The 13392-nt window shown below is 36.3% G+C and overlaps 1 protein-coding gene across 5 annotated transcripts in view; it reads right to left on the minus strand.

The window, feature by feature from the left end:
* Nucleotides 1-1857: 1857 nt before the first annotated feature.
* GRB10 (growth factor receptor bound protein 10) overlaps nucleotides 1858-13392 on the minus strand; it is a 156167-nt gene continuing 144632 nt past the window's right edge. For all 5 annotated transcript variants that reach the window (XM_064506697.1, XM_026102299.2, XM_026102300.2 and 2 more), the window contains exons 12-17: nucleotides 11969-12046; nucleotides 11186-11302; nucleotides 10246-10312; nucleotides 9132-9219; nucleotides 6218-6311; nucleotides 1858-4993 (exon numbers count right to left, since the gene is read on the minus strand). In XM_064506697.1, coding sequence (XP_064362767.1) covers nucleotides 4847-4993; nucleotides 6218-6311; nucleotides 9132-9219; nucleotides 10246-10312; nucleotides 11186-11302; nucleotides 11969-12046 — 591 coding nt within the window. In that variant the 3' untranslated portion in view covers nucleotides 1858-4846. The remainder of the gene's footprint in view (nucleotides 4994-6217; nucleotides 6312-9131; nucleotides 9220-10245; nucleotides 10313-11185; nucleotides 11303-11968; nucleotides 12047-13392) is intronic.

The raw sequence follows: 13392 nt of genomic DNA on the forward strand, positions 1-13392 counted from the left end.
GGAAGGAAGACATGATAGTTAGGATGCAGAAGCAACCCAAATTAATGCAATGTGGGTATTTCAAAGAAAGATCTCTCTCTTCTCCATCTGCTGATATTGTTGCATAAGTTTCCAATATGTTAAACAAACAATGCCTGAGACACAAAGCAATAGACAAGCTGGACATTAACAAACCAGATTAAAGCATCACTAAATTAGCAGTAACACAAACCCAAGATCATCTATAGTTTGACTTACTTGAAGGGAAATGGCTCATCTGATAGTGTTTTTCTCATCTGGATTTGCGGGTAAAGGCTGGAGCAGTGATTTGATTTTAAAACAAACTCAGCCTTAGGGTTCTATATGTCAGGATAAATGTGCTGCAGTCACATGCTGTAAAACACTAATCTGATATAAATTTACTCATAGATCCAAACGCTTTTAAAATATTTTGCCATGTTAACTTCATACTAGAGGGCTTCATGTGGGATCAGACATTGTCTGATCATGTCAGATATCGTCTGTTGTTCTGTAGCTAACATAAAACCAGCACAAACTGTCAGGCACAGCAATTAATTCGAATCTGTACCATATAGCTCTTTCTGACCCTGACTAATTTGGTCCTGCTGGATGTTCTGATGGCAGAGGTATCCACCCCTTGCTAATGAGCACATTTGGACAAATATGCAAGCAATACTGCCCTGCCATTGGGCCAGCTTATCAACACCTATCTACCATGCTGCTTTTTTTGTGTGCCATCTCCTTGTCTGTTCCAAACATGATATACACAAGGCACTAAGATTGTTGGTTCTTTTTTACTTTTTTGTAAAATAACATGAGAATGACTTCTTATGATTACAGAGGGGGACAGTTTCAATGTTAGCATGGCTTCCTTTAGCTAAGCAAGAAATAGGCACCTGAAAAACTTTCTGTAAGCCAGTACTTCCCTTTATGCAACTCAGTGAAAGCGTAAGTTGATTTAGCTGCATGCAGCATAGTGAACTCCAAGCACTTTAACTTTGGGCTTACCAGCTATAGGTCTCTAAAGTAACATGCATATCGAGATAGAAAGAATCGTGGCAATATCAAAAAAACAAAACAACTACTTTGCCTTTATGTATTGCTGAATGGATTCCATAATACAGAACACAGCAGTTATGCCCTAGTGCAATACAAACTCACATAAAATCATAGCATGCAGAAGCTGGAGTGTGCCTGCTGCTTTAAGCACAATGCATTTGCTGGCTTCTGTGGATTAGCAAAGCAGGGACAGGAAAGGATCGCGAACAAAAGAAGTGAAATATATTCTATCCAACAGAAGAACCCCCAACCTCCTTCCACAGTGAAACTGCTTTCTTAAGCAAAAACATGTTTTGTGCAGATGTGCTTTTCCATCCAACTGCAGAAAGACCACATGAATACAAGCATTACAGGATTAAATAACTGCTTTCTAAAAGTACTACTAAAAAGTTTTGTGATCCAGCAACTCTCAGGCCACTGGAGTGCTTTATGTACAGCTTACATTTCCAGTGAACTACAGTTTTGTTTTATGATCCCAAAGATGCTAGTGGTATAACTGCCGATTCAATTTGAGCAACATTTCCCAAATGAGCACTGTAAATATCATAGCAGAATATCAAAAAACATTTTCCTCAAACACCAGGTGTGAACAAGCTCTGATTTAAGCAAATGACAAACTGTCCTAATAGGAATTATAAAACAGAACAGCCACAATAAACATACCATGTGGATTCTGTTTTCCTTTTAACTCTTCTTAAAGGATCTTTAATATGACAATTCACCCCAAATAACTCAGAATTTAGGCAAGAGATGTTTTGTGTATGGAGATATACCCAAAAGAAGACATAAATTCCAATATAAAATGAATAGCATTGTATTAACGTTTATTTCTAATTACAAGAAACAGAATATCAGTCCCTTATTTGTACAAAAATACCTGAAAGATTACAATTAGGTTCACAAGCCAAAAAGCTATTTACAGTATGAAGCAAAGCATATTGAATAAAGGTTTTGTCTCTTAAGTTAATACCTTTTGCATTCCCTGAAACTTTAAACTTTATTCCATTTTACAGTCACTAAGTCTTGCATTGTGACAATATAATTTACGATAAGCAAGTCTTGCCACTGGAAAGGTGCATTGATTGGTCAAACTGTCAGGTATTTAGTGCAGAAAAGATAAGACAAAACATCTAAACTGAGGCACGTGTTTCTTCAAGATTAATTAACAAATAAAAAGTTTTTGTACTTTAACACCTATCGTAACATAACTTAACTAGTAACCTCATTACCAAAATGGTTTGGCATTTTCCTTCTCAACATATTCAAGATTGCTACATGAAGTATTTATTTAGAAAATAAAATCACAGGCAAAAAGATAAAAATTCAACAGGCTCCAAAACAACCCTGAGCATCCCCTTTACATTCATGTCATTTAAATACAAAAATAAGAGTCAAATGTCCTTCAGTCCTTGGTATTCTGAGCTGGCAGCCAGCTGAATCTGTTGGAAAACTAAGGTGGTATTGACTGTTTTCCAGCAGAAAGAAGACAAAAGCAGTGATCTGCTTAAGTAAGATTGTTGCCACTTTGAAGGTGGTCACTTTCTCAAAACAGCTCACTTTAGCTGGGAAAAGTACAAAATACTAAGTCAACCATCTACATACAAAAATCATGATTCATAGTCAAACTTTTATTCTCAATTTAAATAAGATGCAAGTTTTTTTTTTTTTATAAATATGAAACACTGCAAATACTATGCGCCTACTGGGAAAAATGCATGGTTGTCACTAAGCTATGTAAACAGAAAAACTTAAAACTACAGCATAAATGGTCTTATTAAACTGGTAATGTAGTCAATACAAGTATCTTTTTTTTCTAATAGGGGCCAAATAGAAGCATGCAAAGTGAAGTCAGACTTAAGTTAGCTTAATTTCAAGGTTTTAAAATACATTGTCTAGAAAGCAGGAACACTCATTTCACTATGTACAATTAAAAAAAAACAAAAAAGGCTTCTACTAAAAACAAATCAAGTTTCTTCATTTTTATATCTAGACATTAAATGGAAAAAAATACTAAATGTGTTCTGTAAACTAAAATACAGTGTTTCTATACCATTGACATAGTTATAAGCTGATATGGACAACTCAGGCAGGTTATGGTTTGTCTTAAGCTATTCTCAACACTATATGAAGACCTAAGGGTGTAAAATTGTTTTTCCTTCTTTACCCTTTCAGATGGCTAGGATTTCAAACCCAGTGGCAAATATTAGTAAAGGATGAACTAGTCTGTGTAAATCATTTACCATCTTAAGAATGCTCCATTCTTCACTATGTTTTGAAAGTTCCCAGGGCGAAATACTCCCCACTATGGATAGACTCCATGAAGTATTGGAAAATTAATTCAGTAATAGTTCCTATACCAACTGTGTTGCTGAAAGAATGGTATTTGCAAATGGAGGATTAAAATGGGACTCCCCTAACTTTAATACTGATTTATCATCAGAAAAGTTATTGTGTAAACATTAAATAATTAATTTCAACATTAACAATAAAGGAGTTCTGATGACAAATCAGCACTAGAGCAGGATATATGCTTGTCTGCAATAGATACCAGCATGCATTAGTGTGTGTGACACAAGAATCACCAGTCACCTGGATGGATGATATTGCCAGCAGCTAGTTCACAAATGCCAGTCACAATTAAATGAGTTTCCATTCCCAGTATGTTCTTTCTCACCATGTAAACTTTCATGGCCCTACAGAAAGCAGAGGGAGTATAGTTCTTTTGAAGTCCTATTCCCCAAAAGAGCTTTTTGTCACTGTGGCTTTACTATATGGAAAAAGCTCTTTGAAATAGTCTGAAAATTCAAGGAGCTATAAAGCTAACAACAGTGTTTTGTTTTTTGTTGTCATACTAAGACTACCAGCAGAAGAATCTTCTCACAAAAAAAAATGGTGGTTTTAGATACAAGTGTAGTCATTCAGTCCTACTACTATTTAGTAACACTAAGTTTCCTCAGGAGAACAGTCAAAAGGCTGTAAAAAAACAAACCACCACTTCAATAAAAAAATTGTGCATAGAATCTAACACAGTCTTTGCATGACTGGGTGCCACTAATATGCCATCAACATACTACAGCCATAATGCTACAAATCAACAGTTTTAAGATTACATATATGGTGCTATGTTCTTTTAGAATTGTATCCACATTGCTTCTTCAAAGACATCTGCAGATGATCGGACCTCAGGTCTCCAGAGAAGTTCTGAAACGCACGCGCACGCGCGCACACACCCACATACTTCTCGATTTTCTTCTAAATCCTTTTAGGCTGGAGCTTTCCATACATTTTAGGGTGCGGATTAATACCCAACTCCTGCATGAATTTTAAAAGCCACATCAGCTCCTAATATAGGCTGCATACAATATCCGAAACAAAGTAGGAGTGCAAAAAAAGTGATCAATACAAAAAGTAAACACACTAGTCTTAATTGTCAAGATTATTCCAGGGCAAGAGTTCTTTTCAAAGATTTCTCTTCACACTTGTTCCTGTTAAGTGGCCCAGCCAAGATAGTTTCCAGTTTTGTTTCAAATTTGCTAATGGTTTTACATACCCTCCCCCCATTTTTGGGATGCTGGGACACTCAGCAGCAATCACTCTTAGGTGTAGGACAAACCAGTAAATCTTGGTCTGTTGGCACCAGTCGAATCCATCCCTTTCAGAGTCCCAAGGTGCATAATATTTTTATTTATTTTTACCAACTTACAGATCTGCCAATTCCCCAGTGTCAACTTTCTCTTACAATTACTCTTCTAGCAAATCCAGTCTTCAGTGAGAGTCAGATTTGAGGTCATAAGGCCACTCGGATGCAGTGGTGTTTGAGTTTGCAGGGCAAGACTCCTTTGTTTAGTTGATAGAATTCAACAAGCTGGATAAGATCACTGAATTTGGTGTTCCCATCATCCAGGCTGAAAAATATCTGTCCATCATCCTCACACTGGAGAAATAAAATGTCCTTTTCAAGTTAGACAGCACAGGAAGAGATGCAAGCATGGCAAAACATAATGGTTCAAAGTGTGTGGTGTAAGATAACAATAACTACAACAAAAATGCTTTTTAACACCTTGGCAATCAAAATTTGACAGCTTCTCAATGAAAAAGCATTGTTCTGAAACTCACTTAGCGTAATACTGCCTGCAGGCCGAGACCTTTCTTGAGATGTTAACTTCAAATGTATTTGCAAAAATGGCCCCAGTACTAATAGCACTAATCGGCTTACAAGAAGCATTTGGGTAGGCTTTTGCATGTTTATTTATGCAATGGACTCGTACAGGATTGGAGAGATTTGTCTTTGAACTTCCTGGCTTTAGCCAACAGTGTAGTTCTCATAGGATACATGCACTGCTGTACTACAGCAAAGTTTCCAAAAAGATTCCCCAAGTTAAGTGTAAGAAAGACTGCATCTCTAAAACTGATCTCCCCATTATCAGAGACCTCATTTTTTAAAAATATCTTAGTTTTATAATGCCCAAATGATGGGCACTGCCCAAACAATCTAGTGCCCAGAGATCTCCAGGAAACCATGGTCTCCATGAATCCCACTAGAAAAGAACATACCTTAAGCCCACTAGAAATACCTTTTACAGAAAAGTGAAAGCTCATGGGCACACAGTAACTGAAAACTGTAGAGACCACACTTGTCTCCATTATATAAAGCAGAAACACCACAAAAATATTTGTTAGCTGTTTGTAAAAAAAAGCAAGAGAAAAAAGTCTTTGGACCAATAAACCGATATACACAATCTTAAAGTTCTGATGCTCTTTGTGGTCAAAATAAAATCAAATAGGTTCTCAAAATCTCAGTGTAACATATCATTGGCTAACCCCCCCCCCCCAAAAAAAAAACGTTTTAAAGTTTCCATAAATTATTCTTTGTCTGCTTAAGTGATATGCAGCCAACTGCAGCGAACTGTCAGTCACAGAGATGAAGTTCTGTGCATTACTTCAATAACCTAAGTGACTTATATTAGTTAGTAGTCCAGGCAATGATAACATGGAATTTTAGTCAGACATTTGAAAAATTCTAAGGATTATACTTGTTAATGAGAATATCCCTATTAATTACATCAGTACTTATTAAAGAGGTCTCTTTGGATATCGTCAAAGCTTTTTGATTTAAAATTGCTTTTTTTGTGATTAGTATCAAAACTAATTTACTTACGGGCAAGATCTGAAAATGCTTTATTTTTTGATGATGGCACAGTGTAAGTACAAATGCCTTTGGATTGCTTTGGCTGTCCCGGAGAAGAAATAATCTAGGAGAGAACATTTTTTTAAATTCATGATTTGAATACCACAAAACATTTCTTTATAAATAATCAGAACCACTTTGTCATTTTGTATCATTGCCTAACTCTTCTTTATTTGCATTTACACGCAATTCTATATCTGACAATTTACTTTATACCAGGTCTATGCAACACTAATCAACACAAGAAATAAAATGAAATGTAATGATAGTATTTCTTCCTCTCTATCTGTATGATGCTTTTTTTTTTTTCAGTCTCTCTAATTCAGCTATTACTGATATGTACTCTCATGAAGAGAATGTTCTTAACTCCAAAAGCACATTTGGATTTCTCTAAGAAAATCTGAAGATGAGAAACTAATACGTGAGAATCTGTTCCCATTCTCCAGTATCTTGCATCAGTTTTCAGAAACACAGTGCTAGCAAAATTAATTTTAAGCTATTGCTCAATAATTTCTTAAAATGACTATCGATTAGGTAGAATCCACATTATCAATAGGGGAAAAACACACACTGATTTTGCCTTAAAACCATCGCAGTATTTTTTTCACAGCAGCATCAGAGAAGAATACAGTTTAGGAAGTACAGCTAGCGACAATGTACACTAATTTATTGCGCTTAGTGGAAGATAACACTTTTATGCTGAACCACAAAACTGAAGTCTTAACTCAAACAGTTAAATCCACACTTTGAAAAAGAAAAAAATGTAGACATTTTAGGCAGTCAAAAATGGCTCCTTCCCTTAACATATATTAACTAAAGAAGGAAAACCTTTCCATGCAACAGGAAACAAGAATATACCTTTGGCATAAGGCTCAAAGTGCTAATCGTTAGTGGATTTGTGAGATGGCCAAGCATACTACTGGGGCAGGCCTCAAGCCCTCTGAATTGCTAACCACTATGCCGGGAACAAACGTCTCTTAGGCAGAGTTGCAAGAACTGCTTGTAGTTTTATGGACCTGAAAGAACTTACTCTAGCTTCTTAAAACCAATTGAGAAATGTCAATACCACAAAAATGCACTATGATAACCAGGATCATGCCAATACTAAAAGTCAGGCATGTCTTGCCACTGCTGGAAAATATGCATGGTATCTGAGCACTCCTTTTTCTTCCTAACAAGACCAGATGTGCGGAAAAGGGACCTAAGACCTTACACATCAGGCTCCCTCTCAGGGAGGCCAATCTACCTGCTCTGTGGTCACTGCAGCTTATGGAGACACTTCTAAATTACCTTTGATCTAGCTATCTCAGATAATGTAATGGTAACATAAGCTCAACGGCACAAAACTCAGCACAACTGATCCTGCAAGTGTTTATTCAACCTCTTTGGCAAGCAATGGGTTGTCCGCACAATGACTGTAATACAGACATACCCTCAACAATAGCTTCCGGAAACTATCACAAGCTAGCAGTACCAGCTGTGTGTATACTTATATACATACATACACATACTGCTGAACATCTTATATGAGCCATCAGAAGATTTCCACTTCTTCCCCAGGGTTGACTTTCTACCCTTTTTTGTTCAAGAGCATAAAGAGCAGGAAAACACAGGCAAGACTTTTCAATCCTGAAAAGCACCATCCTTAGATCTTGGAGCACATGAGAAACATGCTCCTTTGCTGCTACTAATTGACCTCAACACAGCCAACAACTAACCAATCTGAGCCTTCCACAGTGAGTAAGCTGCCTATAGCACAAATAAAACACTGTCTCAAAAGCATTAACTCCTTTGTGAAAACCCAAAGAAGGATGGGCCACTATATTTCTAAGACAAAAAGCTGAAACGAGTCAAAGAGTGCAAAGAAGTTCTGTAGGGTGAGAGAAGCAGAAACCCAGCAAATCGGTAGTGTGTCCCTTCAGTGGTGCTCTTTTGCTTACTGAAGCTCTTCTCTCTGTTGCAGATTTCCCTTTGCCTGCTAAGCCAAAATCTTTTCTCATTTGAGTCCTAGTAACTATAGCCCAGCAACACTGGCTGAAAAACAAGACAATAAAAACTCATTGCTTGATCAATGTGTACAGGCACTAGCCATTTCTCTAATATATTCTAATATATTTCATTCTTCACAAGCCATCAGTCGAAAAGATTAGTGATGCTCCTGAATCAGAAAATGCTGTAGAGAGATTTCAACTTCACTGTCTTCTGCAAAGCCAGCATGGAATTTTCTACCTTAATCCTGGCTGCAGTGAGATTAATAAACTAAAGACATCCATGCTCTTCTCATCCTACAAATAAAAAATTGCTGAATGCAGGTTAAGCAACTTCCCTACAATAACCCAACTACATATATAAGTAAGTGAAACAGGGATGCTGAGAAAATACTTAAATCTCAGCTACAGACATTTCAGAGAACTGGAACAGGTACTTGCATCTCTTAGCTCTAGAAGAGAAATAAGTAGTGAGAAATCATCATCAACTGTTCTGATACATGCAAAAGAGCACAAATGGCTTATTATATACATTTGTGTGCAAATAACTAGCTATAGCTTTGCCTGAAAAACTATTCCCTCAATACAGATTACAGGAATTAATTACTTTCAACTTCTAACATTCTCCCAAAAACTTGATTGCTTCTACTGAAAAAAGAAGAGAGAGTTTATGTGTACTCTTAATATATTATTCTCTGGACTAAGAGTTAGAATCCACTCCTACAAACACTTATGTAGTCAGTCTTTTTGAAATCCTAGAAGGCTAAACTGGAACTACTCAAGAATCAGGCTACTCATAAATGCTCATACCCTGTAAAGTCTTACAGCAGAAGTCATGCTCTTTTCTATAATTGCTTTCCATGAGAACATAAACACTAAACAACAGGGGTACCTACCCATCCACAAGTCCTTGCTGCTTAATAATCCTGTGAGATTCTTCTCTAGAAATCCTGCCGTGAAACCAATGCTGTGTCCTATGAATAACTGGAAGCCAAAGGGAAAAGAGGGAAAGAGAGAATGCTTAATAACAGTAACATGAATAACTTTTTTTTCCCCAGACACACTAATTATTTAAACATTTTAAAAGTGGGTATAGATTTGTTACAGAATGTATCTTTAATCAATCAATCTAAAAAATTAATCAGTATGAAAAAATGCATCAGCAGTTGCATATACTTGATACACAAGTACATAGGCATATTATCCATGTATTTTATGACTTGCAAATGTATTATTAGGTTATCAAGAGATATCTCTTACAACATTGTCTTCTCATAGGTCCTTGAAAACACTGTAACAAAACAATTCTTAGAATACTGTGTCTGAGCTAATATGGAAAGTTAGACCCAAGACCCTTTAACTGTAGGATGAAAAGCACTTCAACTTGGGCTTTCAAGGGTGGAGATACCTCCAAACGTGTTGTATGTTTTGTTGTTTTTCAAATGGTATTTTAAATTCTATTCAACAGAATAGAAACACGGAATAGTTGTGTTTCCGCTAAGAAGTCCAGGGTATTAATATGCAATATCTTATTACTTTACTAAACTTAAAATCTCAGGACTAACATTATGGGCAACCATATTTTACATTTTCAATTACTATAGAATGAATGCTATTTTAAAGACTTCTATTTTTACTCCTTAAAGATTAACAGATTACTCATTAACTTTCTTGTCTAAAATGAAGAATCAACTTCTGGATTTTGTTTTTAAAGGAAACATTTATGGAGTCTTAATTTTCATAAAATCTGTGTTTCAAATGATTAAAATTGAAAGAAGCTTGAGTGTCTCTTTAAAGGAAAAAAGTAGTCCTTCTACTATGGCTCTATATATTTATACTTTCAAACATGTAAGCACATTAACAACATACAAGTTATTGATAAAGATAAAACACAGTATTTCAAATCAAGGCATTAATATTATGGGGCTGCATTCTATCCCTGTATTAAATATAGTTTTCATTTGCCCATAGGGGCCTCATATACTATCCTTACAAAACAGCAGAATTTACCTGTACTCAGTGTGGAAGGATGGAGTGGACTTTGGCTACCCAAGATGTTCATTCTTGTGCTACGTTTCTATAGAGAAAATGAATTACCGTTAAATCCAGACTAAAACCTCAACAGAAGAGAATTAGTGCACATGCAATACGGATTTAATTTACAGGAAACTGGGGGCTGGGCAAGTTTAATGCAAGGATGAGAAAAAGAAATGCAACTTTGAAGGGGGCTAATCTACAAGCAGCAGCTCATTTCAGTTGGCTTAAAACAGAAGCCAGATGTTAATGATGAAAGCTCAGTATCTTAAAAAAAAAGAAAAATAAAGAAAAAAAGAAAAGAAAAAAAGAAAAGTCTGATATGTTTCTGCTCAGGCAAAACACCAGGCACTCAGTAAATCAAGCAGTATTTCCCTCCCATACATAAAGCACTAGCTAGTGCTTCAGTAATAACTCCTATTCCCTGAGAGACGAGCATGTGGGAAAACTTGTACTGCAGCTGTCTGTCCACAAGACACTATAAACAAGTTACATCAGTTTTCATTGCAAGAGGTCCTGCCTCTTGTAGATTCTGCAATTAAACTTACTGGGAGCAAGCCATTAGTCAGAGCCCCAGCCTCTTCCATGTGGGGAAGCATTTAATTTGACATATTCCTCCTCAGAGACTGGTTTTGCAAACTGGCAGTAAAGTTCTGGTGGGTCTGCTTTCCCCCTCAACTTTCCTCTGGACACTAGGGGGACAGAGAAGCAGTGGTAGAAGGTTGTTGTGAATGTGACAGTTTTGCTAAAGATGGATATTGACTTTCAGATCTGCATGCTTGCAGTGTGATTGCTTCAGGTCGGAGCTAAGCTATACTGTGACCAGCACTGCACTAATATCATAGCACACTCTGTGTTTTGGCTCTCAACAGACACTTACTAATTATAAAAATAGAAAAGAAGAGAAGATAGCTACCCTCCAAGCATGTCCTTCTTCCAAGGCAGCACTCTGTGCTTCAGCAGGATTTTCAATAACTCTTCCTATTTGCCCCGAAAAATCCATTGCTACTAGTGAGTTTTCAGATACACTTCTCTGAAAAGGAATTTTCACTTGTTTCAAAAAACAGGGAAAGAAAAAACCAACTTGAGAGAGCTTCATTTCAAAATACTTTGGTTTCAGAAGATTTTCCAAAGCTATCCTTTAACATCATACAGAACACAGATAATTTCTTTTTCCTTAGAAAAGGTTCACAGACAAAAAAATATATGGCTTTTTCTTTTTAGACCATGGGGGAGAGAGAGAGAATCCTAAGTCAGGATAAAATCTGTATTGCTCAAGTTGCCCAATTTCCCTATTACTATGTTCCAGGCATTTTCAGAACCAGTTTGGACCCAAATATAGGATCTTCACTTTTACATAGCTAACGGTCAGCTTTGACCCAACCTATTTTAGGAGATCTTAAGTGTTAGTTTTGCCAGGCCTAAGCTAGCTTTTGCAGGGACTGCCAGATGTCTCTGTACTGCACATCTCAGAATACCTGAGACTGCCAAGATTTTTAAACCACGTGGATACTATCAGCCTAAGATACTGGAGAGCCAACTACATAAATTGTACTCATTCAAAACGCGAACTTTACAATGATTTGCTATACAATTCTGAGTTTGCATTTATTAGTGTAAAATTTACCACTTTTGAAATGCAAAAGCAAATGTATCTCTTCCAATAATATACATTGATGAAGTAAAGTTCATTACTTACTACTGGAGTGGAAAAGTGTGGAAGCATGGCTTTTCTCTGCTGGGGAATTCTGTAATTCTGATACAGTAGCATTCCATACTGCCAACAGAAATGCAAGGAAATTATTATTCAAAGATATACCCCAGGAAAAAATTTGTAGTGATTTCATAACACCACTTACACTGGAGCAAAGTGCTGTCAGCTTATTATTTTCACGATCAGAAGCTGTCCCAAAGCAATTTGCATTGAGCAATAGTGATTGGCAGGTGCCAACTGAGCAGTAAATGTGCATAAGTTTATTTAAAAGATAACACCTTTACAAGCTGTAGTGAAATACACAGGTATTTCTGCCACGCTCAAATATGGACATGCTTTCCTTATAGAATATAAGCTTTCACTTGAGGACAGAACACACATTAATTTCCCCTCTCTTTATCCTCTAATAATTTGAAATAAAAAAAAATCTGCATGTCAAGTTCTATACAAGGTAATATAAAGATGAACTCAGTTTTTGTAATGATAATAAAATATGAACATTTCTAATTCACTTTTGAATTTAAATGTTAATGTTATTAGCACTTTTAATAAATTTCATCAGGAAATAACACTTCTGTTCATTTCTCATCCTTATAAAAATCAGTTGAATTCCAGTCATGTTTCTCATTGAGCATGATAAATTTTAGAAACACTAGTAGCTAGGACGGTAGGAAAACACCTACTCAGTGCCTTCCCTAGAGACACTGTGCCAAAGCATATCAACATTACGTATTGAATGTTCTAATTAAAATGGTATATATAATGTTGTAAACGAGGTAATATTATATGACTATGGAAAGCTAAATTGGTAGGTAAATAAAAGGAGGGTCACAACAAGAGCCTTGTGGCACAGCCTTAATTTTGTCATTGCCTGACTGAACATCTTTAATCCTCTTAGTGTTCCTTAAAAATGTAACGGTTTTTCCCTTGTGTTAACTGTCTAAGGGTGAATGTTAGACACTAGCGTACAGAAATCTACTGCCAAATCTACTGCTACTGATAGCACAACAAGAGGCATGTCTACACATTTGATAAGAACAGTTATTTCTACACACTGGTAACGTTTTCCCTTTTCTTCATGAGCATTAGCACCTTCACCTATGTAACTAAATCCTAGTTTTTGCTCCTTCAAGAGAAACGGTATCTTTAAGACACGATTTACTACAAATACTGATCCTCTGTTTGAGCAGTTTTGCCACAGTACAAAGTTCTGTGTAAACAGGAAAAGTAAAAGACAGTTGAGAGGAAGCATTTGGAATTGACTGGTGAATAAAACTCCTACCCCAGGTGTTACAATACATTAAATTTGAGCAAAGTTAAGTAACTGGAGAGAGGATTATGACAGTCAACAGAGGCATCAACTCCACAGAAATAAATTATGCGTCTTATAAGTGGGACTGTTTTCCTGG

The sequence above is a fragment of the Dromaius novaehollandiae genome, chromosome 2, assembly GCF_036370855.1.
Source record: "Dromaius novaehollandiae isolate bDroNov1 chromosome 2, bDroNov1.hap1, whole genome shotgun sequence".
NCBI lineage: Eukaryota > Metazoa > Chordata > Aves > Casuariiformes > Dromaiidae > Dromaius > Dromaius novaehollandiae.